The sequence below is a fragment of the Phytophthora ramorum genome (genome assembly GCF_020800215.1).
Source record: "Phytophthora ramorum isolate Pr-102 chromosome Unknown Phyram_PR-102_s0006, whole genome shotgun sequence".
Classification (NCBI taxonomy): domain Eukaryota; phylum Oomycota; class Peronosporomycetes; order Peronosporales; family Peronosporaceae; genus Phytophthora; species Phytophthora ramorum.
Genome location: NW_027150652.1, coordinates 1,866,853 through 1,892,269, shown reverse-complemented (window position 1 = coordinate 1,892,269; position 25,417 = coordinate 1,866,853). Strand labels below are relative to the sequence as shown.

At 51.6% G+C, this 25,417-nt stretch overlaps 12 protein-coding genes across 14 annotated transcripts; 5 read left to right on the top strand and 7 right to left on the bottom strand.

Annotated features, from left to right (window-relative positions):
- Positions 1-456: 456 nt before the first annotated feature.
- On the top strand, positions 457-2,088 carry KRP23_7494 (uncharacterized protein; the record flags this gene model as incomplete). The annotated part of the gene is made up of 5 exons (XM_067892820.1): positions 457-595; positions 663-705; positions 769-851; positions 917-1,744; positions 1,814-2,088. The coding sequence occupies 5 exons, from the start codon at positions 457-459 to the stop codon at positions 2,086-2,088; spliced, it is 1,368 nt and encodes a 455-aa protein (XP_067744662.1).
- Positions 2,089-2,173: 85 nt separating this feature from the next.
- KRP23_7493 (Flavin-containing monooxygenase FMO GS-OX-like 3) lies at positions 2,174-3,874 on the bottom strand (the record flags this gene model as incomplete). The annotated part of the gene is made up of 4 exons (XM_067892818.1): positions 2,174-2,363; positions 2,428-3,188; positions 3,260-3,637; positions 3,707-3,874. 4 exons carry the CDS (start codon positions 3,872-3,874, stop codon positions 2,174-2,176), a joined length of 1,497 nt encoding a protein of 498 aa, XP_067744661.1.
- A 97-nt stretch (positions 3,875-3,971) lies between these two features.
- KRP23_7492 (uncharacterized protein) lies at positions 3,972-5,625 on the top strand (the record flags this gene model as incomplete). The annotated part of the gene is made up of 8 exons (XM_067892817.1): positions 3,972-4,134; positions 4,202-4,281; positions 4,351-4,430; positions 4,497-4,556; positions 4,614-4,937; positions 5,007-5,320; positions 5,391-5,503; positions 5,572-5,625. The coding sequence occupies 8 exons, from the start codon at positions 3,972-3,974 to the stop codon at positions 5,623-5,625; spliced, it is 1,188 nt and encodes a 395-aa protein (XP_067744660.1).
- A 75-nt stretch (positions 5,626-5,700) lies between these two features.
- On the bottom strand, positions 5,701-7,768 carry KRP23_7491 (Aurora kinase A-A; the record flags this gene model as incomplete). The annotated part of the gene is made up of 4 exons (XM_067892816.1): positions 5,701-6,108; positions 6,174-6,461; positions 6,522-7,569; positions 7,647-7,768. The coding sequence occupies 4 exons, from the start codon at positions 7,766-7,768 to the stop codon at positions 5,701-5,703; spliced, it is 1,866 nt and encodes a 621-aa protein (XP_067744659.1).
- A 495-nt stretch (positions 7,769-8,263) lies between these two features.
- KRP23_7490 (uncharacterized protein) lies at positions 8,264-9,916 on the top strand (the record flags this gene model as incomplete). Its single annotated transcript, XM_067892815.1, has 1 exon — positions 8,264-9,916. One exon carries the CDS (start codon positions 8,264-8,266, stop codon positions 9,914-9,916), a length of 1,653 nt encoding a protein of 550 aa, XP_067744658.1.
- Positions 9,917-10,005: 89 nt separating this feature from the next.
- KRP23_7489 (Peroxisomal acyl-coenzyme A oxidase 1) lies at positions 10,006-12,311 on the bottom strand (the record flags this gene model as incomplete). The annotated part of the gene is made up of 5 exons (XM_067892814.1): positions 10,006-10,728; positions 10,804-10,877; positions 10,951-10,984; positions 11,046-11,194; positions 11,261-12,311. The coding sequence occupies 5 exons, from the start codon at positions 12,309-12,311 to the stop codon at positions 10,006-10,008; spliced, it is 2,031 nt and encodes a 676-aa protein (XP_067744657.1).
- Positions 12,312-12,685: 374 nt separating this feature from the next.
- Positions 12,686-15,087, bottom strand: KRP23_7488 (Peroxisomal acyl-coenzyme A oxidase 1; the record flags this gene model as incomplete). The annotated part of the gene is made up of 6 exons (XM_067892813.1): positions 12,686-13,393; positions 13,467-13,532; positions 13,613-13,620; positions 13,704-13,737; positions 13,812-13,960; positions 14,037-15,087. The coding sequence occupies 6 exons, from the start codon at positions 15,085-15,087 to the stop codon at positions 12,686-12,688; spliced, it is 2,016 nt and encodes a 671-aa protein (XP_067744656.1).
- Positions 15,088-15,466: 379 nt separating this feature from the next.
- Positions 15,467-17,230, bottom strand: KRP23_7487 (Cyclin-dependent kinase-like 5; the record flags this gene model as incomplete). The annotated part of the gene is made up of 1 exon (XM_067892812.1): positions 15,467-17,230. The coding sequence occupies one exon, from the start codon at positions 17,228-17,230 to the stop codon at positions 15,467-15,469; it is 1,764 nt and encodes a 587-aa protein (XP_067744655.1).
- A 335-nt stretch (positions 17,231-17,565) lies between these two features.
- On the bottom strand, positions 17,566-20,218 carry KRP23_7486 (uncharacterized protein; the record flags this gene model as incomplete). Its single annotated transcript, XM_067892811.1, has 5 exons — positions 17,566-18,504; positions 18,582-18,607; positions 18,698-18,761; positions 18,860-19,418; positions 19,497-20,218. The coding sequence occupies 5 exons, from the start codon at positions 20,216-20,218 to the stop codon at positions 17,566-17,568; spliced, it is 2,310 nt and encodes a 769-aa protein (XP_067744654.1).
- Positions 20,219-20,308: 90 nt separating this feature from the next.
- Positions 20,309-20,809, top strand: KRP23_7485 (Protein FAM32A; the record flags this gene model as incomplete). Its single annotated transcript, XM_067892810.1, has 3 exons — positions 20,309-20,515; positions 20,615-20,719; positions 20,786-20,809. The coding sequence occupies 3 exons, from the start codon at positions 20,309-20,311 to the stop codon at positions 20,807-20,809; spliced, it is 336 nt and encodes a 111-aa protein (XP_067744653.1).
- Positions 20,810-20,984: 175 nt separating this feature from the next.
- Positions 20,985-23,762, bottom strand: KRP23_7484 (uncharacterized protein; the record flags this gene model as incomplete). Of its 3 annotated transcripts, XM_067892807.1 has the most annotated exons (2): positions 22,874-23,017; positions 23,085-23,762. In XM_067892807.1, the coding sequence occupies 2 exons, from the start codon at positions 23,760-23,762 to the stop codon at positions 22,874-22,876; spliced, it is 822 nt and encodes a 273-aa protein (XP_067744650.1). The 3 variants fall into 3 exon arrangements, with proteins under 3 accessions (XP_067744651.1, XP_067744652.1, XP_067744650.1); XM_067892808.1 differs by having other exon boundaries at positions 20,985-23,762; XM_067892809.1 differs by lacking the exons at positions 22,874-23,017; positions 23,085-23,762 and adding an exon at positions 20,985-21,320.
- Positions 23,763-24,039: 277 nt separating this feature from the next.
- On the top strand, positions 24,040-25,321 carry KRP23_7483 (THO complex subunit 3; the record flags this gene model as incomplete). The annotated part of the gene is made up of 5 exons (XM_067892805.1): positions 24,040-24,207; positions 24,287-24,706; positions 24,784-24,836; positions 24,909-24,995; positions 25,072-25,321. The coding sequence occupies 5 exons, from the start codon at positions 24,040-24,042 to the stop codon at positions 25,319-25,321; spliced, it is 978 nt and encodes a 325-aa protein (XP_067744649.1).
- Between the last annotated feature and the right edge of the window lie 96 nt (positions 25,322-25,417).

Below are 25,417 nucleotides of genomic sequence, written 5' to 3'. Positions count from 1 at the left end.
TCAAATTAATCCTCATTATGAGATCCTGCCTCGAAGAAGTATCCCGGCAGATGCTAAGCGCTTTTCGCTTCTTGTTTTTCTTTTTATATGTGCCAAAATGCGGCTTGCCCGAACCTATTCACTCCTCATCTGCCGTCTCGCGAAGTAATGCCGACCAGCCAGGCACAGGAAGTTCGCCCGTGGGCCAACATAAGAGATAAATGGCGATCACGCTCTCGTCTTCGTGCCTCTCGTTCAGAGAAAAGGGTTTCTGACATCTCGCAGCACTCGCAGCACTCGCAGCACGACGAAAGCCGAGCAAGTGTGCAGAGCGTACAGCTTACAGCGGTGAAAACTGTCACCCCGAAGAAGGCAGTTTTAGTGTGGATTTCGACGCATTGGATCGTGGTGACTTACGCTCTAGTTTCGCTTGTGCTGCTGGTACTTTTGGTCTACTTGAGTTTCTTTGCGGCGTCTATGGACGATGGAAGCACTCCTGACTTCCTCAGTTGTCGCTCCTGGGGCTTTGGCACGTCGTGTGGCTTGTGGGGTGTGGATTGTCGGCCTTTTGAATCAGAGTGGGCAGCATTTCGCTGCCCGACACGCTGTACTTTAGGTATGTTGCAAGTCTTTCACCATTGAGGAGATTCACTCATACATTGTGTTGCCGCTGGTGTCTGTAGATCAATCGTCTTCAATGGCAGTTTTTGGATCTAGTCCTTACAGGTACAACTACACTTACAACACTTGACTCGAGAGGCCCAACTCTTATGCCTACATTCATTGCAGAGCTGACTCCAGAATCTGCCGCGCAGCAGCGCATGCCGGTGTTGTCTCCTCGAATGGTGGCTGCGCATTTTATCGTTTTGCAGGTATGCCATCTCGAAAACATTGCAAATCTGAGTACTTTCTTATCAGTGTCATGACCCCTATTCAGGTGCTGCCAACGCCTTTTACTCGTCCACGGCCAACGGTGTCACAACCAAAGAATTCCTGTCCTGGTTCCCCAAGACGATCGAGTTCAAAGAAGCATCCAGCATCTACTGCACTGATCTATCGTGGTGGATTCTTGCAGTTGGTGTAATTGCCATGGCAGGTTTTGGTTTGCTGCCGCGCGTAAACTCCGCTCCTATGTTTTATTTGCTAGTAGTTTGGGGGTTCTTCTACACACGGCTAATCGGCCAGCCTTCCAGCCAGAATTATGCCGGTATCACTATCAATTCGTATGGCGAAGTGATGATTTTGTTGGCTGCAAGCAGTTTGGCATACAGATTGGCCGCAATCAGCACGTTTCGGGGATGGAAATCGTTGTCGCTGAAGCGACGGGTTGTGATGTGGGTCTTGTGCTACGTGTTGCCATTCCACGTCATGATCAATATGAACTTCATCGGATACGTCCCATGGCTCAATGTCGACCTTGGCGGATATGAAGAGCTAGATGTCAACGCGGGCACGTACGTTGTCTTTACTCTGGTCGGCATAGGGGTGGCCATTTTAGCCTTTTCAGTCTTGAGGAGTCTGTATCGTAGCGGAAAGTGGAAGAAGCATATCCTGATGTACGTGATAGTCATCACAATGGTGCTCGTGTCGTGGGGTTTGTTTCCATCGACGTCGCTACACCTTCACCATACCATGCTGGGAGCACTCATTATTCCGATCACTGCCTTCCCAACTCCGGCCGCGGCGATATCCCAGGCAACCGCTCTAGGCTTCTTCATACAAGGTTACGCCAGGTGGGGCTGGCACTCCTACCTGGACACTATTCGTACGTAACTCCATATTGGTAGTCTTGACCACTCCATCTAACCATAGCTACTCTCTTTATTCCATTCAGCCGCGTATTTGACGATTGCAGTTCCAGAGAATCCAACGAACATAACCCACGTGACTCCATCTGGGGTGACTGTCGTGTGGGAACCATTGAACGCTGTTCAAGCGTATTCGCTCCGCCTGAACCGCGTCGAAGTCTATCGTGGTGTGAGCACCTCAACAACCATTTCCAATCTGCAGCCGAATACGACGTATTTTGTAACTGTGGCTGGCGTGGCTGGCTGGGGTACCGATGGTCGCGTTGGCCCTGAATCTAACTTCACAACGCTCAATGCCTAGGTAGATATATACGTTACTGAAAGCACGAACACAATATTAAAATCACGGATGTCCAACTACGTCGTAGGTTACTGTAGCATGATTGCTAGAAAGTCTTCACATCTTCGGTCAAGGTTCCTTTGGGGATAAAACGACGAATCCACTTTCCGGTGTTGGTGTCGTGTACATAGGTCGCAGACCGGAAGTTGTCAAAGTTAAGAAGAAGGAATGCAGCATCACCAAAGAGAGCAAGAGCCACCAGGTCGATTGGACACTTCGAAAGTGTCCACAGCTCCCTATGTAAACGAAAAATAGGATTAGCAACTCTTTCACGAACAAGAAAATTGAGCAGGGACTTACGTGAAGTACGGAAAGTGCTTGAGCCCTAGACTGTGAATATTCTTGCGCACAGGAGGCTTCGTCTGACGGATTTCTTCGCAAAAAGCTGCGTACATGTCTGGCTTGGATGGCAATATAATGGAGCCACTGAAGATGCGCGATAACCAAACGGACTGAAGCTCGAAGCATTGAAATGTTGCCGTGTCAAACGGAAGTCCAATGAATGCAAGTGTCGGATCTTCTATCGAAAATACTTGCTTGTACGTAGGTGCGACCGCAACGCCAGCGGCAGCGGCAGCGACAACCTCCACGCTTAGCTCATGCTCGAGGCCAACCTTTTCCAGATCAGCAGCAGCCTTGGGAAAAAGCAAGTCCGATGGCAAGAAGTTGCCAACCGAATACACATACCCAGTACAATAGATGATCACATCGGGCGAGGCGATGCTAGAACTGTCAATAAAATGAACATCTCCCGCTGCATCAATGAAATCAATATCTGGTTTCAGTACCCGCGTATCACTGGCGCCCAAGTTTAGGTGCTGAGATGTAGATGCAGCACTACCCGGAGGCAAGCGTACACCGTCCGTGAGAACGACGGTGCCATCAGCCTCGACATGATCCAGCCCGGCCTGCTTCTGTCGGTTGTTAGGCTGGACGCCACAGTCAGAATCGGCTTCAGCCACATAATTCTGGGAAGAAACAATGACACCTGCAGCACCATTATTTGCGAGCTCTCTCGAAATCTCTCCACCCGATGGCCCGCGTCCAATAATTAGGACCGTCTTTCACAAAAATAATACTATCCCGTTAGAGCGTTTTGATCAAGCATAACGGCACGCAATACAAGCTATACCTTATTGGCGTATCGCTCCGGGGATCTGTAGGACTTTGAGTGCACTTTAGTACCTCGAAAGTTCTCGATCCCTTTCACAGTAGCGCAAAATGGTTCTGAGAAGTGGCCGTTGCACACCACCACCCTGTCCACTTGCTCCTCGTATTCACCTCGTTCTGTCGATGACACGCAAATTCTCCATGCCGCACCGCCATCTCCACTCTTTCGCACGCTCGTCACACTGGAATTCAGTCGGGTCACGTCGGTGACCTTGAAGTGCTCTGCGTAACTTTTGATGTACCTAAGCACGTCCACGTGGGAAGGATAACTGGGCACGTCCGCAGGAAAAGGGAACCCTTTAAACTGCATCACCGCAGTCGGCAAGTTTGTACGCAGCGACTACAAATAATTCAAACAGCCACAACCATTATTACACGTATCGAGGGTCTCAGCTTGCTAAAAGTTAACCTTGTAAGTGCAGCTGTCGGCTGTGATATCCTCGTTGTATTTCCAGACGCCCCCCACACTATGGCTCTTCTCGAATACAATGACCGAGTGGCCTTCATCTCTCAGACACTTGGCAGCGACAATCCCAGCGGCGCCCCCACCAATCACAGCCACATGCAGCAACACCATTTCGGCTAAAGATTCCGAACTGAAGGGTCTTTACAGATATTTTTGCGGACTCAGATTTCGGACTCAGAAATTATGGTGTGTGATCTACGATTTTTACATGGAGACGAGTTGTGCGGTGCGGCTGTGTATCGCGCAGCTCCATAGCGCGGCGGTGACACTCGATGCGCAGACGCGCAGATACCGAGTGGCTCACGCGAATTTCAGTCGCGTTCAGGTGGTGGGCGTGTGTGTGAAGAGTAACGAGGCCCAGCTCAAGCTTGGTCAGGAAATAACACAGTAAATCGCATTATGTTGCTTCAGATAATACTAACTCTGTGTATGCTGCAGACGATGGCTCGGGGTTGCTGAATGTGGAGGTGATGCCAAATGTTAGAGATGGCCAGCAGGAAATTCCACTGGGGGCTTTGGTGGGTACCATTTTTTGAGATTGAAATAATGAAAAATGGTCTGGCTAATAGGGATTGTTGTGGATGCAGGTGGAGTGCGTTGGAGGCATTGAGGAGCCGTGGCCACCCTCAGATATGACGCGCAGTCGACGCTGGATGAATGCAACCCAGTAAGCCACCTCATGGAGCTGAAATTCGCCTGTACTGTAATTTTACTGATGGAATCTGTTGTGAAGAGTCCGTGAAATGCAGGATCAAAACGTGGAGACGCTAAGAATGCTCGAGGTTATGCATCTGTACGTGTTGGTGGCCTTACGTGAACGGGGATGATGCTTACATCTGCTTTGTTAAAGCTACAAAAACGACTACGCCGTTTCCCACCCAGCATCACCAGCTGCACTTGAACTGCTCGCATTCCCGCCTATCGACAATGGCAACGCAGTACGGAATCCAACACCAAATTTGGAGGATAATCCTGTTGTTATTCAGCAGAACACAAATGGTCATCAAGTCAACCAGTGTGGGAGAACTAGCACTCTAATTGAGAAGCCCTGGGAACAACAAAGCGTCGGCGCTTTTCATTCGGATACTGGGGTACCTCCTGCGGATTATCAGTTCGCGCTTTTGGAGAGAGACCACACGTTGATCGAACAAGGAGCAAAGTCACTAGAGATTCGGTACGCACGTTTTTACTCGAAAGGCTCAAACGAGGTATGCTAACAGTCACTGTTGCGTTGTTGATGCAGACTTAACGTCGCTCCTTACTCTATCATTCGCGTGAATGACCGCATCACGATCAACAGCAAAACATTAACCACAGTGACAGCAGTCCGCAAATATTCACGGCTGCAATCCATACTTGAAGCTGAAAATGTAAATGCGCTGCTTCCGCAGAGCTCGTTTGTCGGGGCAGGAATCTTCAATGCTTCAGCTGAGGCTGGGCGTTATTTTCGACAGTTCTTCAGCAATGAGGAGGAAGCACAGTATGGACTTGTCGTGTTTGAACTGGCTGTGTCTCGTCCTGCTTCAACTGCTCCAAAGTCGAAGGAAGAATGGAGCAGTAAGTCGTTTACTGACTTGTGGCTGAGGTTTAAACCTTCTAAGTTTTGTCCCTTTGTTTCGTGGTACAGCTCTGGTTTATCGCCAGTTGGAAGCGAAACGTGAGCTCGGGTGTTCCATTGCAGACTTGCGCTTTAGTTTTCCCACTCTGCCAGCTGAACTGATCACGGAGATCCTTACGAATGTAAGGTTGGTGCTATCGAAATGACCTAGAGATGATTTTTACTGACTGCTGCTTGTGTATTATTACAGCTGCAATATGATGCCTTGGTTGTTCATATCAACGGCACATATCGCCTAGTCTGATGAAGTTGCAGTGGTTGTTGCTACTACCTGGGCAGCTGAACCCTCTGTGTTGCATCGACTTTATTTTTTTTAATGTTAGTTTGAATGCCGATTCTGGATCCACGGATGTTTAGCTGCGTCTTCAAGGCTAATTCGTTCTGTAGGATTTCGCTTGAGTAGCCCAGCGATAAATGCTTTAGCCGTTTCAGAAACTTGTGGGCTTGGTGGGAACTGGTAATCAACCATCTCGATTCGCCTGTACATGTCATGTTGATCTTCGCAATAGAAAGGCGTCGAGCCAACCAGCAACTCAAACGTGAGCACACCAAGACTCCACGAGTCAGTCCGAAAATCGTGTGGTTCTCCGAGGATCATTTCGGGGCTCAAATAATCCGGAGTACCGCATAAGGTCTTTCGCATGTTGTACGGCTTCGGCGCGTAAACTGACCAACCGAAATCAGCAAGCTTTATGGTTTGATTGAATCCTAGCAGCAAATTTTCAGGCTACAATGAACAATCAGCGTCTCACAAGAATTCACTCACACATCGTCCATAATGATCAAGCTTACCTTGATGTCTCGGTGAATCACGTTGCAACAGTGGCAGTATTTCAGCGCTTCAACAACTTGACCCACGTAGTGCGCTGCAACGGCATCGGCGAAAAATTTCTCTCTTGCGAGCTCTTTGTAGAGTTCACCGTATGGCGCGTATTCGAGCACTAGGTATACACACGAGTCGTCGTAGAAGTAACCATGCATGCGTAGAATATTCGGGTGGTGGAGCCGCCCTTGGATCTCGACCTCACGCTTTAGATTACAAACGCCGCCGTCACGCGTTAGAGGCGACTTAAATAAAACCTGTCACGAACATTTCGTCAGTAACAGGTGTCAGCACAAAGCTGCAAGATTAGTCCCTACCTTGAGAGCGACTGTGACATTCGAGCACTTCTCTTTCGCTAAGTAGACATTCCCGAACTTGCCTTGACCGAGATTCTTCGTCACGATGAAATCGTCCAATTCCCATTTCGGGTTTCCTTGTAGTCGTTCGCTGAGTGACGGAGTAGGTTTTGAAGCATCAAGTGACAAGCGACTCGAAATGCTCTTTCGTGGAGCCTTGGTTTCGAAGGCAGTAGTTGCCTGAGGTACTGAATCAACACGAGCCCGAGCCGGAAAAACAAGCTTCCGCTCGGGCCGCGGGCTAGCCACTTCAGGCGTTTCATCATCGCCATTGTTCGTGGATAACACTCGCACACGTAAAAGCTGCTGTAGCTCCTCCTTACCGTCCTCGACATGATTCACCATGGTCGTCTCTGTCTCCAACTGCACCAGATCCGCATCACTGGTTGTACCGCTCTCCCTCCGTGCCGCAGTACTCGGCACACGAAGAGCCACGCCAATACTTTCTATTGTTGCTGTTTTTCTCGAGTTCTCATCTCCTTCCTCTTTTACGCCCCCTCCTTGTAACTTTCCGCGCGACGTCACTGTGTCATTTCCCTGTTGTCTCTGTCGAGTCGCCAGCACACTCACACGCCTCGGCCCCGCAGGGATTTCCGGGGTCGGGCCGTCAATGTCTCCATCCATGCCTCCATCATCACTCTCGTGCTGTAGCAGCCGCGTGGGCGTCAGTACTCGTTGTGCACCACCAGCCAGGGACGGAACGTTCGAGCCCGGCGAAATGTAGCTCCTGCGTCGCTTTTTACGCTGCTTAGCGGTCAGAACGTCCGCCTGTGAATCTCCAGTTGTTGCTGGACTGCTGCTGTCCGTTGTAGATGCTGGTGTCTTGATAGTCTCATGAGGTTCCTGCTCTTGCGTCTCCTGGGACGTCTCCAGCTCTCGGATCGGCACGAGCGGTGTCACAAGACCCGCTGATTCGTAGGACACACGACGCGCTGCCACTGGCGTCGACGGTGGCACTTTACGCTCGACACGCACTGCAGGTGCCCGCATGGGGGCTGCTTTTGCCGATCTAGGAAGAGGAAAATACATTGGAGACGGTGAGACTTGATCTGCTTATTGTCGCGTGCCTGTGCAGAGCCTCTCTACCTGTGGGTGATAACGCGCCGAGCGGGGCGAGAGACCCTGGCGCCCTCCTGATCCTGCTGCTCCTTCTGACGACGCTTCTCCGCGAGCCATTTCTCCAGTGCCAGCCGCCGAATCTCCGCCATTTAGCGTTGAGGAATATTGATACAACTTTGAATGTTGCTTTACCGCGCTTTTTCTCAAATTTAGGAAAAGGTTTTTTGTGAGTGGTACAAAAGTCGGTCTATTTTCGAGAAGGCTTGCCCTCGGTCTCGGACAGGTGATCTGCTATTTCCGCACCCTGATTCTTGTCGGATGTGAAAACACGGTCAAAGCCGACTTCCTTCAGCTTCGATGCATGCGACTGTGCTCAAAGTGTGGCTTTAGTATTGGAATGCTTAATGGTTAACGATCGTCTGGTATTTTTGACATGCACGTTTCGGACCGACAATTTTTTATGCGATGAAGCAAATGACTGCGTGGACCTCTGCGCATCCAGGAATGACCGGCGTAGCGGGTCCTACCACCACTTCACAATTTGAAGCAACCAAGCTGAAGCCGACCACAAGAGCTCGCGTCTCTAAGTTTTAGAAAGAAGCGGCTAAATCGGTCGACCACGCACAATGAAATCGAACGGGAGCATGAAGGTCGCCCCTACTGTCAGCATCGGTCGCTACTTTTCATCATCCAGGAAAAAGTCCAAGGTGTACTGCATAGATGGCGAGTACGCCGACAACGGGATAACCAGCGACGAAGTTGGGACACTCTTCTCCGCGAGGAGATTGCTGCTGGGAGTGTGGATGTGTGTGGGGCTCGTGCCTTTGCTCCTGCAAGCCAGAAGCTACATCAAGTTCGTGACGCCCCACAAGATTTCCCAGACGTTGGTCGTTCCGGCCGAGACCGAAATCGAGAGGGCGAATCTCGACGAGCTTTGCCCAGTGGAAGGATTGATGGTAGCTGGGGCGTGGTGGAATGTTGGGGTCACGCACTACTACACTGTTCCGCATGGGCGAATCTGTCATTTCGTTGTGACGCAGTACAACATCCATGGAGCGTACGTTTTGAAATCCGAAAGAACCGCTCCATCTTCCACAACACCAGTAAGCTGTTCTGGGGAGAGCTACCCGTTCCAACATTACTTTTACCATGGAAGCATAGGTTATTACGGATTCTATGAGGAGGCGTCGGGAACGTACTGCGCTAATGACCAGACGGCATATGTGCTTGTGAACGGGCTTGGGACGTACGACAGCAATGGTGCAGCATTGGCGAATGATACCGGGGACACTTCGTACAGACGATCATACTGGTATGGCTTGTTTGGAGCCGTTTGGATTGCATACCGCTCGATCCTGATGCGGAGGAGCTACATCTCGTGCAAACGCTACGGAAGGAGGTGCGACAACATGCAAGTGAAAATTCGGTTCAAGGACGCAGTTGTGTACGCCCAAGAGAGTTTGCGGTTATCAGCGCACGGGGCGAGAAACTATCACCGCACGGTGCTGCTATATCTCCTGGTCGAGGGTCTAATGAGCGACCTGTTCATGTTAATCGCCCAGGACGGATTCTTAGCGAAAGTGCAGTATATTTCGCTGGGGTACAACTTGTCGGGCGTGCTGTCGATGCTTTTCGAGATGGTCGAAAGTATGAATTGGCTAGGGGAGAAGGTGCGCTGTTTTATCAAGCGACTTCTGTTCAACTACGAGACAGCCTTGATGGGGGAGCTTTTGTGTGCGGTAGTGATGCAGTATTACCTCACGTCGCTAAACCGATCCAGTCTCCAGCGGACAAAGTCTGCAGCAGAAGCAGTCTCTTACTACGTGTGGAGCTTGGTGGGGCACGGCATTATCGTACTTGGCATTGTGGCTGCAATCACATCTGTGCGGGCACTTGGGGCTATCATCACCGTACGATGGACGTTCGGCTCTTTCAAACTTCTTACGGCTCCGTGCTGTGTCGACGCAACACTAGGTGTGCGGGCCAAGATGATATTACTGGGCGGCTACGTCTGGGAGGACGACATGCTCCGATACAAGATAGAAACGCTTAAATCCTTCGGGGTTTTAAATATGCTGGACGAAGACGGTGTTCACTTCCTAGTTCTTAGCAAGCTCCACTGGCTTTCGATTCCGCGGCAAGATATGATAGTGATCGGAGAAGTTCACGGGCAAAGGGTGACACCATGCCCTGAACGACCGTGCACTGGTATCGTGAGTGTTTTCGGGAAATCACTAGGAGGCCCGGCAGTAGAAAGCAACTCTAGTGATCTTTTTGTAGAGCTGCCAGAAGCGTAGCACTAAAGACCAACATGTATTTTTTGAAAGCACCCTGTAAATTCAACCATTTCCTTTGGCAAATGCATCACGTCGCAACATTCTCTTGATTAGAGACGTGACTTGGCTCCGGCCTCCTGCGCAATCTCATCGCGGATCGGACGCAACAACTCGTGCAAAGCCACCTTGTCCGAAGAGTGGTTCAGTGGGTCGTGCTGCGCCGACTCGTACAGAGCCTCGTACACGTTGCCGTCATAGCGACCCAGCGTCGAGTTCAGCGTGTGGTCCGAGAAGTTGAAGCCGTCCACGAGCGTTACGGCATGTGGACGGATACGTGTAAGGAGTTCTTGGATGTTGGCTCGGATGATCGGCATTTCGCTGGGGAAGACGCAGCCACTCTCTATGAACTCTCCAGCATTCGTTTCCAACTGCGTCAGCGCGAAGAGCTGGCAAAGAAGCTGAAGCACGGGTAGAATTTCTGTACTGGTCAAATGCTCCGAAGTGAGAGCCGACGAGGAGCGGACAGCTTTCATGAAATTGTTCACCAAGACAACGTAGGTGTACGCGTTCGCCAACCTGTAGCAGTGCATCGAGTTGTTCTGAACCCCAGCTGCAATAGACGGCTCCGTTGACATCTTGGTAACCAGTCCGCGAAGCGAATAGAGAAAACGTTGCTGAAAAACGTTGGCATAGGTGTCGAGGTCGAGCCATTGGGACTTGGTTCGGGGCTGGGCATTGATAGGCTTCCCAATGTTTGCAATGAATTCCATTGCTGTGGGAAGACGTTCACCAGATTGGAACTGACCATGCACTTTCAGCAACGCGCGCGCAGTCTAGCACAAATCATGATTGAAATGTTAAACAGTGAGCCGTTCACGGCTAAGGCAATCATACAACCATTGACGAACCTGCTGGCAAAGAACAAAGTTCTCGCCCTCGGCTGTAACCATCTGAAGCATATCTCCAAGAAGAACTGGCAGACCTGAGGATAGCCATGAAGTCTGGTTAGGATGCCGATACAAATCCCTTGTGTGGTAATTACTAAGAACACTTGCCGCTTGACAGAAGGTATCCATGCCCACCGCAAGCCTAAAAGTCAGCAAAGTGTCATATCACCATCTAAATCAACACCAGCAGACTAGGAGCATACCCTACGGCACATCTCGATACCATTGCACGCCATTTCAGACGTGAGCACTTTGAGTCCACAGCTCATCGCATGACCCACGAGCAGCATGCTTAAGTCGCCACACTGAAGTTGATTAGCCAAATCCAGCGAAAAGGCATCAATTTGGTTTCCTACGAAGCAAGTAGTGAAATTTGTCAGCGATAATACGGTATGCAACACCTCAGAAAACCTCTTACCCGTCAGGGTGATGGCGTACGCAGCGGCGAGCAACGGGAACAGTCGGTACTGTTGCGTCTGGTAGTCCAGAACGCTCAGCTCCTCTTTGGAATCCGGATTGTTGGCATCGTAGCCTTGCTGGCGGACAGCGGAGTAGCGGATACTGATCGTGCACGCTTTTGCTAGTGCAAGGCCGCTTGTTCGAACGTATGTCATGCGGGTTTGCAGCATGGTAAAGTAAAGCACTTCCTGCGGCACATCGGAGTTCTTCAAGTACTTGCCGCCACGAGTCACCGTCGCAACGCGCATGCCCATTTGCTCACGAGGGATGCGAACACGATTGAATTTGCAGTACCCGTTGTCCACATTGTTGAAGCCGATCTTCGGACCAATGTCGCCCAGCGTCACACCAGCCATCGCGTCATGCGTCTCCAAGTCTCGCAGCTGTACCATGAAGTTGTGCACGCCGTAGTCCTCCCCGCCCAGCAACAGTCTCGCATACACCACTCCGAAGTTGGCTGTGCGAGCCAATGCACCGGGCCACCACTTCATGGATGTGAGCGTGGGCGAGTGGATCTCGAACTCGTCGGTGGCTGGGATGTACGTGGCGGTGGTCTCGAGTCCGCGCACGTTGGATCCGTGGCCCAGCTCTGTCTGGGCGTAGCATCCAACCATGCGCCACTGTTTCGCCATCTCCATCCACTTGGTTTGTTGTTTGTCCGTGAACAGCAGCCCCAGGTTCTTAATGAACATGCCAGTGTGCAAAGCGGTTGAGGACGGACAACTCGTAAATCCCTGCAGCACCAAGCGCAATAGAGCCGTGTCTTCTTCATTGAGCTTGTTGCGGTGAGCGATGATCTCGGCTCTTCCGGCCATCTGCGTGGCGCGCTTGTACTGCTCGCCGCGAGTGATGTAGTTCATTTTCTCATGGTTGAAAAGCGGGTCTTGCACCAGCAGTTGCTCCAGTCTCTCGAGCTTTTCCACGTTGCTCTTGCTTTGATGCAGAACGTACGCGAGCTCCCGCGGTGGTACGCGACTCTTGCCGCGCTCGGCATCCAATGGTGACGACATTTTCAGTTTGTTCTCGAGGTGCAAATCACGGCGCGAATTCAGAAATGAAGTCTACGAGCTCTGCTAATGCTCCCTGGGCGTGTTTAGTCGACACACTCTTCAGTTGAAGTTTGTCATCTTGACTTGAACGGTGTATGGGACTTGTTGAAGATGATCGAGTAGCGATTGCTGCACCTCATGCATTCCCGTTCTGACCGGGGATCACGGCCCGTGAAATTCCAGCAGGTATTCATTGCGATAGATACGAGTAACATCGACTGGGGTAATTGTTGTTAGATTAGACCATGAGAAATGCGATCCTTTGTCAATAACGCAACGTCAAACATGCTCCCTTCATGCCTCACACAGCAACAGTTTGGCAGCTTTGCTACAGCTTACAAGCGTGACTGGGAGATTTCGTCGCGGATCGGGCGCAACAACTCGTGCAAAGCCACCTTGTCCGAAGAGTGGTTCAGTGGGTCGTGCTGCGCCGACTCGTACAGAGCCTCGTACACGTTGCCGTCATAGCGACCCAGCGTCGAGTTCAGCGTGTGGTCCGAGAAGTTGAAGCCATCCACAAGTGCCACAGCGTGCGGACGGATAAGCGCGAGGAGTTCTTGGATGTTGGCTCGGATGATCGGCATTTCGCTGGGAAAGACGCAGCCACTCTCCATGAACTCTCCGGCTGTGGCTTCCAGTTGGGTGAGTGCAAACAAGTGGCACAGCAGGCGCACAACGTTCAGAACTACCGGCGATGACAGGAATTCCGAACTCAGTGTCGAGGAACCTTGAACGACTTCAGCAAACGTCTTGACGATGACCAAACTGGCGTACGAGTTCGTCAGCTTCAACGTATCCATCGAGTTATTCTGCAAGCCGGCAGTGACCGAGGCCTCCGTGGAAATCTTCTTCGCATAGGAGCGAAGCTGGTAGAGGAAGCGTTGCTCAAAAGCTGCCACGTAAGTTTGCGGCTCAAGCCACTGCTGTTTCGTACGAGGAGTTGCATTCGATTGCTTGTCGATGTTTGCGAGGAACGCCATCGGCTCCGGCACCTTGCCCGTTTTCTTCAAGGAGCCAAGAATCTTTAGCAGAGCACGAGCAGTCTACAGTGTCGTGACACAAATCACAGTGGTGTCAGTAAGAATTGACGTATACAAGAGCATAAGCAGCACAAACCTGCACAGAAAGCACGAGGTTGTCGCCTTCCGTCGTGACTGTCTGTACGGCATCGCCCAGCAGAATCTGCACAAATGTCGACAAATGCACCGTTAGTAGGTGTACTTCTCACCTATCCAATGTATGCTAGAGAACAGCAAACGCACTGGCAAGCCTGTTGCAAAACACAATACAGTATATGTGAGTATTCCACTCGGTATGGATCCCCGCGTTTGAGATACAGTAGCGATGGCTTACCACTCGAAAGTAGGTATCCATGGCCACCACAAGCCTGAAGCGCAGACAATTAAATCACGTTAGGCCTTTTCTGTTTTTCAGTGCAGAGGCAACAGATCGTCACCGCACCCGACGAGCTGTTTCAATGCCAGCAGTGGCAAGATCGGTAGTAAAGACCTTCAGTCCACAACTCATGACGTGTCCCACGGTGAGTAGGCTCACATCTCCATGCTTTGTCTGCTCCGACAGTGCGGCCGCAAAATCGTCCACACGGTTCCCTGCAGTCCCATTGACAACACACAGCCTTAATTCGATAATCCATCCCATATTCGAGTCGATTCTGCAGAAACATACCGGTCAGCACGATAGCGTACGCCGCCGCAAGAAGCGGGAACAATCGATACTGCTGCGTCTGATAATCCAAAACGCTCAGCTCCTCCTTGGACTTGGGTTTGTTGGCATCGTAGCCTTGCTGGCGGACAGCAGAGTAGCGAATGGTGATCGTGCATGCCTTGGCGAGGTTAATACCCGCAGAGCGAATAAACACCATACGCGTCTGCAGCATGGTAAAGTACAGAACCTCCTGCGGAATTCCCGCGTTCTTAACGTATTGACCCTCATGGGTCACCGTTGCGAACCTCATGCCCATTTGCTCACGAGGGATGCGAACACGATTGAATTTGCAGTACCCGTTGTCCACATTGTTGAAGCCGATCTTCGGACCAATGTCGCCCAGCGTCACACCAGCCATCGCGTCATGCGTCTCCAAGTCTCGCAGCTGTACCATGAAGTTGTGCACGCCGTAGTCCTCCCCGCCCAGCAACAGTCTCGCATACACCACTCCGAAGTTGGCTGTGCGAGCCAATGCACCGGGCCACCACTTCATGGATGTGAGCGTGGGCGAGTGGATCTCGAACTCGTCGGTGGCTGGGATGTACGTGGCGGTGGTCTCGAGTCCGCGCACGTTGGATCCGTGGCCCAGCTCTGTCTGGGCGTAGCATCCAACCATGCGCCACTGTTTCGCCATTTCCATCCACTTGGTTTGTTGTTTGTCCGTGAACAGCAGCCCCAGATTCTTAATGAACATGAGCGTGTGCAGTGTCGTGGCCGCCGAGCAGCTCGTGATGCCTTGGAAGATGAGACGCAGCTGCTCCGTGTCTTCCTCGCTCAGCTGGTGACGGCGCGCGAGGATCTCCACTCTGGCCGACATCTGCATGGCGCGCTTGTACTGCTCACCGCGCGTCAGGTAGTTCATCTTCTCGTGGTTGAACACTGGGTCCTGCACCAGCAACTGCTCCAGCTGCTCCACCATCTCCACCGTCTTCTTGCTCTTGTGCAGCACGTAGGCGAGCTCCCGGGAGGGCACGGGGCTTCCGTTGCGCTCAGCTTCCAAGCGGGACAACATCAGGAAGGAGAAGAGAGCGTTTGCACAGCTCGACCAATTCGGAAATGAGGTGTCGAGCTTCAACGCGTGTTGACTTGACAATGGTGATACTGGATATGAGATGTCCTAGAATATATGTAATTTAGTATATGGTCTGTAGGAGATCTCTTTTGCAGTCAGACCTGGAAGTCGCATGGAAATGCTTCAGGTTTCCCGCCTGAAAACGATGTTACATGTTGAAGACGAATGCTTGTTGACAAAACACTCGTTGGCTTTGACGTGGCCGGATGGGTCTCCATCGATTCGAGGTGAGTTGGCAGTAGCGATGCAAGCGTATGAGGAAATGGTCTAGTGGATTGATTAACAAAAGGACGATTTGGGTTTCTATGGTCGCAATGGCTCAGTTGAACTCCAGCAACTCCTGGGCGTCTAGTGTGCGCTCGCGGAGCTTTTTCGATGACTTCTTAGGGAAATTTGACCGTGAATACACCGGGTAGTTGTACACACTTGCCAGCCCCGTTTCTTCGTCGTCGTCGCCTGCTAACCCCTTGGCGCCGTAGCCACATCCGTTGGAAGGCGTTGAGTTCGACAAATCGCCGGCGTTGTCGTGCACACCACCGCCTAATTGAGGTAAATAGCGAGGCAAGGTTTGCTGTGAAAGCATGACTTGTCGAGAAACGGGTCGGACCATAGCGATGCCGACACCTGCTGGTAGCCCTACATTTGTCGAGGGCGCGCTGTCACCACCGTACGAAGTCTTCTTTTTGCTTCCCCCACCACTCGTAGGCTTTGGGAGATGTTTGCCACCTTTCTTACGGCTCTTGCGACGACCACTTAAGGTGTTCGTAGCACCGCCGTCATCGTCTTTGGGTGCTGCGCATTCGTTTGACTGCCACAGCGCGGAAACTGAAACGCCTGAAATGTCTTCTATCGAGTCCGTCATTTTCCTCAGGCTGCTACTGCTGGTTGAGTGGCCACTTCCAGCTCTTTCATCCTTTCGGCTTCGCCTACTCCCAGATCGACGCTTCTCTTTTGTAAACGGCGTGTTCTTCTCTTCTGCTTTTGCAACTCCACGACTTGACATCCAGCATTTACTTCGTGCAGTCTCAAATGGCTCGGCAGTCCATCGCGAAGCTCCTGATGCAAGCTCATCGTCGAATGCCGTCGGTCCGACAGGTTGCTGCTTTTCACTCAAATTCAGCTGTAAGATCTTCACCTCTGGAGCTACGCTCGTATTTGTGGTGGGGCTTGGCTCTACCAATGGCGAATAGGATAGCCCTTCAAAATACGGGTGCTTTAGGCACTCTTCACTTGTCAGGCGGTCTTCAGGACATAACTGGATCATGCCTTCCAAGAAACTAATAGCCTGCTTGGACACTCGCCCGCAATATCGTCGATACAACGTTTCGGGGACCTTCACTTCTGGGATTTTCAGCCCAGAGAAGCGAGGGTTTGCTGCAAACAGCTCCATGTGTCGTTTTTGCAGTGGGCCTAACATTTTCTGAATCAAGTACAATTGATCAATCTCGCTCTCCCCGGGGAACATTGGTTGTCCTTCGATGAGCTCACCCATAATGCATCCGATCGCCCAGATATCCACAGATCTGGAATACTTCGTATCTCCAAGCAGTAGCTCCGGAGCACGATACCACCGGGTGGCAACGTATTCTGTCAGGTCACAAGGGCACCCGTTGCTAGGGAGAGAGCGAGCGAAGCCAAAATCACACAAGCGCAACGAGTGTTCACCGTTGGACGTGTTAATGAGCAAATTTTCTGGCTTGATGTCACGATGTACAACATTGTTGGTGTGGCAGTAGTGAATTGCACAACACAACTGAAAAATGTACGAGCGCACCAGCTCGCTGTCGACACCATTGGGCTTATCTTCCAGCACCTCCAACAGATTCTTCTCCACGTACTCGAACACAAGGTACAACCGACCTTTCCGACGGAAAGCCTCCTTCAGTGCGACAATGTTGCCGTGCTTCAGGAAGCGCAGCATCTTCACCTCACGCAGCGTCGTCTTGCGCACCATCGGATCGTCGTCTTCGTTTTCTTTGAACTTCTTGATGGCCACGGTCTCGTTGGTCTCTTTGTTATGGCACTTGAGCACGACACCATAGGCCCCCTCTCCTATCACACCAAGAACTTCGTACTTGTTCATCGTAAAAGCTCGTCGCCTTTCAACCGCGTTGACTGGCACCAAACACAAGGCTAAGCAAGTTACGATCCATAACACTGCTGTCAACCAGCCGCCTTGTTTTTAGAACGCATGCGAGCCTCAGCAAAAATAACATGAAGAACGGCTTGCCCCGTTTCGGACTTCAACAAAGGACGTTGCTCGAGTTTAGATCGTGCTGGTCCAACTTCATCTAGCTTCACAACTTTGACATCAATGCCAGCACGAACCAGTCAGGATGTTTACGCTTGATGATTTGGTAGGACCATATCTTGGCTCGTGTAGCTCCTTGATTCGTACCAGATCCAACAATTGTAATGCTAGCAAGGAGTTAATTTCTGTTCCTTTCGAGGTCGTCCTGGTCCGCGCCTTCTCTTTCGTTTCGCACTCGTGGGCTGGGTCATCAAAAAGGCGTCGAAATGCTCCCGTAGGTGCGCATGCATTTTGAAGTATGGATCGTTTGGGTCCAGTGGAGGTAACGAAGCTGGTTGAGACCTTGGAGATGATGGAGGTGAAGGAACCTTCAGCAATCCCTTGCTTCTCAGCTCCTGGCGCTCCACGACCTTCGACAGCTGTGTGATCGTCGCATGCGCTTTAGTCTTGCTATCCAATCCACCGACAGACGCCTCCACATGGTGTCCATCCTCTAACGTTGTTGCGAGGTGAAGTTTGTACGCAGGATTGCCATGAATGGAGTTTGTTTTCACCGATAGACGGATGAGAGGACCCGCCGCTGCATTGTCCTGATCATTCTCGCGTTGAATGCTAGCCTTTTCACGTGCTTGATCTTCTGCTGAATCTGCCGTACCGTTAACTGATATCCACGTATTTTTTTCAATCGAAGAAAACGGAGAAATGGCGACAGCACTGCGAATCCATCTTCTCAAATCATCGGTATGAGCCTCAACGTCGAAGTCTTTGGGTTGGGTCGAAACAAATTCGCGGAGAATCAGCGATGTTACCTCGTCTGTCAGTGCTGTTTCCTTGTCCTTTAAATCCGTTGGCGAGGAAGGGTGTTGCTGCTGGAAAAGGTGCCAGTTGAACCCTACAAGAAGTTCTTGTGTAAACGTCTTCAGACTTGACTCTGTCGGTGAGCACAGCGCTTGCTGCTGCACGGTTGCATCTTCGACCAGCTGCGTCATATACTCTTCAATAACGACACTACCAGCGACCGCGGCTGAGTCTTCAAATGTTCCAATAAGCTCCCCAACGTTCGCTGTCTTGACACTCGCCATATACACCAAATAGTCCACCAGATCCTGTTTCATGCCAAGCAAAGTAAATTAATAAGATTCAGTCAATATTTCGCGTCAAAGACGTCTGCGTTAAAACGTACGTCGGATGGCATCATAGCGTTTCGATCTGCATAGAATAAAGATAAACACCGAAACATCAACGTTAGAACTCTAACTGTTGTTTGCGCATAGCAACACAGGTACACTGGAAACTTACCCGCTTCGTACACAAAATTCTCTAGTCCACGGGAAATTTCATCGCGCATCGCATCACTTATGAGCTGTTATCAACAACCCACATGTCGTTAGTTTCTCTAGACTTAGATATCTGTGTTGATGTAACACTGTAAAACGCCCAAATGTGGCAAGGAGCACGTACCGCAGCAGTCTCTTTCCGGCTGATCCTTCCACCTCTAGGTTCGATGCTCTCCAGCAGCGAGCATCCCTCTGACCGAAACAGTGGGTGATACGAGGCCGGATTGTATTCAGGGTCAAGCATCCTACTGGTCATCGTCCGCGGGATTATATCTTCAGTCCGGGGAGGCAGAACTTCCGAGCCCAGGCCATCTTCCACTCCATCATCCAATTCACTTTCCACGCCATCCTCACCAAGAAAAGTCGTGATCTTCTTGCTTCGATATACGTTATCACTCGATGGGAAACCAGTACCCCTCTTTATCCGGCGTACGCGTTCGATCTCCTTGAGTGCGATAGCCTCTTTTTCCTTTGTTGCAGCAGCTCCTCCGTGCCGATGAGCAAGCAAAAAGCAGCTGCACACCGCCTCCTCTTCTTCTTCTGTCAGCTCCACCTCAAGCTCTGGGTGTCTTTTAATCCACAGCAGTCGTTGATGTAGAACACAACGGCAATGACTGACCCCTTGCAGCTGTCGGCAGCCTTGACACAGCTTGCAACGCGCTGTCGGATCCGTAAGCGCACAGCTACAGGCACGAGACTCCAGGCAAACAGCACGTCTCTGGCGTCCAGTCAACCCGCAGATACAATGGATCTCTACGCACCTGCTGCAGGACGAGCAAGCCTCGGAGCTGGAGCATCCACAGCGAGGATGCGCCAGCGGTTCTGAGTGTCGACCTAGTGGCGGCTTCCGCCGTTGCGTAGCAGGAGTCGGAGCTGATTTCAGCTCGAGGTTGTTCTGCTTGATGTACTTGGCCAAGAACGCCACGCGATCTCTGCCCGGGTTTCGCGCGTAAAATTCATCTAGATTCAACCCCTCGGGCAACACGAAGTTCTTGGGCACCTTTACCTTGACGGGTGCCACCCCGTGCTGCTTCCTGATTTTGTTCAGGTAGTCTCTGCGCTCGTAGCCTGGCTTTAAGGCCAGGTACTCCATTCGCCGCTTTTTATCCATACTAGACCATCCCACAGGTGGTTTGGACCGTTTAGCAGGCTGCACAGGTGGAGCGGCCGTTGTCGTTGTCGCCGCTGCATTGTTCAGATTCCACGGCTGACGAACGATTGGTCTGTAGGTAATAGTCGTTGTCTTGACCGGGTCTTCCCTCCTGTACTTGACCATGAGCTCCTTGCGCTCTCGTCCTGGTTTCTTGGAGTAGTATAACTTCCTGCTTAATCCCTTGGGCCACTTCTTGAGCACAACAGTCCGCATACCAGGTTGGGTAGATGTTGCAGCAGCATTTTCTGCATCTGTAGGCGACGTCGGCTCTGCTGTAGACGCGTTAGGCGCGTCTGAAGGCGGGTCGGTCGCCGCGGCGTCGGTCTCCATTCGTGCTCGTGACGTTGTGTAGGTTACACAATGAAGTTGGTGTATCGATACACCACGCCGTTTGGCCCACCATTGTCCAGTGCAGCGAGGATGGAGAACGTCAAGCGAGGCAAGCTCAAGCTCAAGAACGGCAGCAAGCTCAAGGTGGCGTCCAAGCACAAGCACAAGAAGCACAAGAAAAAGAATCCCACCAAGCGCCGCGAGGACGATACGAAGCAGCAGAATGGCGACGTGGAGCTGGAGCTGGACGACCTGACCCCAGCGCAGCGTCGACACGCCGAGCACCAGAAGAAACGAGTGCGTGCAGCTGCTATTCTTGCTGCAGCAATGGGCAGAGGGTTCTATTGTGTAGATAACTACGTCTATGTAGGTAGTTAACGGTGCTTTCTGCTGCAGGAACAAGAGGAGATCGAGAAAGTGGCGTCCAAGACGTACAGAGAGCGCATCGAGGAGCTCAACCAGTACCTCGGCAGCCTCACAGAGCACCACGATGTGCCTCGCGTACGTTTGGCCTGCTCTCTACTGTTATTTATACGGTGTTTATCGCTAATGCTTTGTGGTTATTAGGTCTCGGCTGCTGGCAACGGTTAAGCAGTAGCCGCTCTCGCTGCATCATGTCTTCTAGCAATGACTTGGGCTCAGTTCACGTGCTGCATTTTAGGCGACAAGCGTCGTATTTTTTATCCAGCTTATACATTCAATCATAACAACATTACAGCGCTACTAACCGACGCAGGCTTCGATTGCACACCGCTCTAATGTGCAGCTACTCGTCGTCGTCGTCGTCCGACGCAAGTGCATTGTACGCGATACATTGCTCGTTTGTCGACCAGTTGCGCTGTCGTGGGTCACCGCAGGAGAAGTAGAGTTCGCACAGGTGAGTACTGGTGCTATGACAGCCCATTGGAGACGACTTCTTGCAACGAATCTCCTGCACCAAACCGCCGAGCTCGTCCACCTGCGGAACGATATCCTTTCTAGGTTTCATAGTCAGCACGTAATCACGAACGTCCTGGGCAGAAATGTCAAAGCGCCCCAACGAGTACAATAGCCCTGGCCCCGAGAACGACACAGCGCTTGTCTTGGTCTTGGCCCCGATCATGGCGGCAATGGCACCACCCAGACTGTGCCCAGTGATCACGAGGTTATTCCCAACGCGAGCACGAGTGTCTACGGCATGATTCAACAGATCTGTATACACGGGCGACGGCATCACGTGCGAAATGAGGTTCATCGACAGCATTCTTACCACAAAGGTACGAGGCAGCTGTTTGAGGAATGGCACAAACACGTTTGCGGCCTGCATGATGCAGATACCAAACCAAAAGTGCATATCCTCAAGTGCATCCGTGGCAGATGCAGTACCACGCACAGCAATGACCGTCATGTTTGCGCTTGGGAAGTAGATCTCCATCCACGTTTGTCCGTCAGTGCTTTCGTTGTTGCGTGCCACGTACTTCCAGTTCTCTAGCTCAGTTCCGTTAAAACGATTTTCAAGTGCAGATTTCTGAATATCCGTGGTGGTACCATACGATGCATCAGCCATTAACGCCAAGTCTAGCACTGAGAGTCCTTGGTAACTAACGCTGCATGCCGCGTACTCGGACGTATCGTCGAAGTTGATCACCTTACCGTTAATGGTAATTGAAGCCGATATGCCATGAGTGGTTTTGAGCTCGCTTGATATTAGCGCAGTAGAGTTATCAAATTTGCCCAGTTTGAAAGCGCCACCCGATACGAACGTGCCGATAATGAACGAAGACGAAAAGAAAATGAGCGACACGAGCACGAAAGCAGAAATGAACTTTCGGAACGCGCGACCAAAAATCTGAGGGAACCGCCTTTGGACGACAGAACTCAAGGCAATCAGACACACACCCATGATAGGCCACCCGATAAAAAAAGTCTCCAACGATAGCAGAGCAGACCCTATCACCAACACCAGCAAAATTACAGCCCGCACATTCAGCGACAAATTGTGCCATGGGTTGCGCGAGCGTACCCACGCTCGAAATTCCTGCATTTGCTGAAGGCGCGAAACATACACTGAAGTTGCGTTTGGTCTCCCCCCATCAGCACCGGCTTCGACGCCCATACCACCAGTAGAGGTTGGTGTGATGTCAGTGCTTCCAACTGCTGCAATCGGAATAGTGACCTCATCAGCAGGTTTCTTCGTTCGCTTTTTCTTGTCTGTCTTTGTTTTGTTGAAACAGCACCAGCGGGTTGGATGCAGCGCAACCCCAACGTGATGGACGAAACGAAAGCCAACATCCAATAACCATAGGTGCTCAGCACGCTTTTTACGCTCAAGATCTCGCACCGCGCGATGCATAAGACGCCTGCGACGGCGATAGTTACTGACGATGACGCGCATTTTACCGTTTCTGCTGCTCCAGAAATGAGCGATCATCCAAAGGACAAGATATCCGCCTACACACCAGAATCCCATCTGGACGTAAGCCAAGAACGCATCTGACATTGACCACGTGGCGACGAACTTGATCACCATCGAGGCAGCCGTCACAACTTCGAACACCGCGGGACACACAATGTCCACAATAACAAACGTTGATAGATCAATGGGCGGTCCTTCCTCCTGAACCTTCTTGATAAGCAGCGTCGTCTTCACAGCAGCCTTTACACGCTTCCAGCGGTTCAAAGCATTCTTCTTCGGCGGGCCTTCACCCACAGCAGAGAGTCTCCCGGCGCGCGCTTCAGTCGCCTCGGCATCCGCCTGCTCCTTTTGCACGGCTGCTTCTTTCCGTTGCCACGCCTCGTCCTCTTCTTCCTTGTCATCATCTAAGAACGGGTCATCCTTCGCAGTCAGCAACAAAGACCCTCTTGCATGGAGTTTTCCACCACGAACTGCACTCGTTCGGCTGTTACGTAGCTCGTCACCAGCTCCCAGCGTCTCATTCTCATCTGCTGCTGGGTCGTCCGACTCTTCCGGTTCCACCAGCTCCGTTCGATGACGAAGATAGTGAATTACAACCGCCAGTGCCAATCGGAAGTTCGGCATCGAGCCGTCCGACTTGTTGAGCGCGTCCAGGAAGAGTCTCGAGGCCTCCTCGAAAATGTATGACAGGAAAAACAGCACCACCGGCAGCAGCACCAGTGAGATGACCGCTCGGACAGTGTAGTACTCGTCGTACTTGGCGCTCGGCAAGAAAATGGCAAAGAAAATCTCCATCAGCAGCGTGAAGGAGAACATGAGTACCATCATTACCACCAGAAACGACAGGTAGCCGAAGCGGACTTGGCACAGCGTGCGGTAGAAGCGCCACTTGCCACGCGCCTGGCTGTAGGCGTGTAGCTCCTCCTCGCGGCCTTCAGCGGTGGCCAGCACGCGGTCCTTCTGCTTGTAGGCGTTCATCAGGCGGTCCGAGTAGCCCACGGCGGCGTCTCGAAGCAGGACGTTGCGGCTGTGCGGCGGACTGGCGTCGAAGTGGCCGTTCATAGCATCCACCGAGACGGAGGACGAGCGTCCAAGGCGGTCAGCCTCAAGAATGGGCACGTCTCCGCCTCGGCCAGGTCGACTAGACATGGCCCTCCGATGCGGCGATGGCTTCAAATGCGGAGTGGCGATGTCGATTGACGCTCCTTTCCTGTTGCGACTGGCAAAATCGATATTTCTCAAATCTAAAACTAGTTGTTTACCTGTCAAATTCGATTAATCGTGAGAAGCATACATGTTGGTTGTTGTATGTATCTGTATTCTATTACCGTATATATAGGGTTTCAATGGTCCCGTTGAAAGCGATAGATGCCACACTAAACCCACATCACTACAGGATCACCACACCACCACGCAGACGACAATCATGATGGCTCGGGGCGAGAGCGCGGCGCGCGCCAAGGCGGCGTACGTGCAGCTGCCAGAGCTGGACGGCCACTCGCGCAAGGTATATGCACTGGGCTTCAACTGCGACGGCTCCATGCTGGCGTCGGGCTCCAACGACCGCAGCATCCGCATCTGGGACCCTGTCACCGTACGTCGCGAAAGCCTCTACCTCTCCAAGTTTGTCCATAATTGCTAATACAATTGCTTGTGTATTACTTATTTGACAGGAGCGGGAGCTCATGGATCTGCGCGGCCACTCGGACTCCATCTTGTCTCTGGCATGGGATCCCACGGCGTCGCACCGTCTGGCCAGTACAGGCGCCGACAAGACCGTGCGCTTCTGGGACGCCAAGACCGGCCGCATAGTCAACAGCGTCTCGCTCCCGAGCGATGCTGTCAACATTGCCTACAGCCGCGACGCCAAGTATGTCGTAGTGGGCAACTCGGACTGCATCACGCTCATTGATACACGCAAGGCACGTGTGGTGCGGCGTGTGGTGAACCCATTCGAGTCATACGAGATGCAGTTCAGCAAGACCGGCTTCCTCTTTGTGGCGGCAGGTCACGCCACGGGTTTCGGCACGTTCGAGATCATGCGGGTAGTTACTGAGAAGAAGGGTAACCCCAATCTAGAAAGCGCACACAAGGTGAGATCAGTGGGAATGAAGCCTTCTGTCGGCCTGCTGGGACTAACAGGGTGCGGTATTGCTGTTAATATCAATAGGTTAGCGCGCACGCAGGAAGCTGCGTCTGCTTGGACTTTCATCCGTCTGGACGGTAAGCATTGCTGTTCCAGTTAGTTTTAAGTGATATTGGGCAAGTACTGATGTTACGTCTGTCTGCACGCAGGTATTTGGCTCTGGGTGGTCTGGACTCACTGGTGAGCGTTTGGGACTTAGAAGAGCTCTACTGCGTCAAGACGTTTGTGGTCACAACGTACGTTGTATTCTGTTATTCACTAACGCGCACTGTTCAAAGAGGCTCACAAACACTGTGGTTTTGTGAATCGCAGATCGAGCATCCGGTCCGTTCGTTTCAGCTATGATGGCAAGTACATTGCGATTGGAATGGATGACCCCAACCTGGTCGTTGTGGACGTGGAAAGTGGTGAGAAGATTGTGAATCTGCAGCTTCAGAACAACCTGCAGTACTTGGGCTGGCATCCGAGCAAAAATCTGCTGGCCTACGTCGGCGACAAGGCTTCAAGTGATAAGAACTCCAATCGTGATGGGGTCATCAAAATGATTGAGATGAAAGAGTAGCTTTGGGGATCATCACATCAAGAGCGAAACGCAGGAAAACTTATAACAGGTGCAAGAAGGAAGAAGAAAAAAGTATATCACACGCAAAATCGAGAT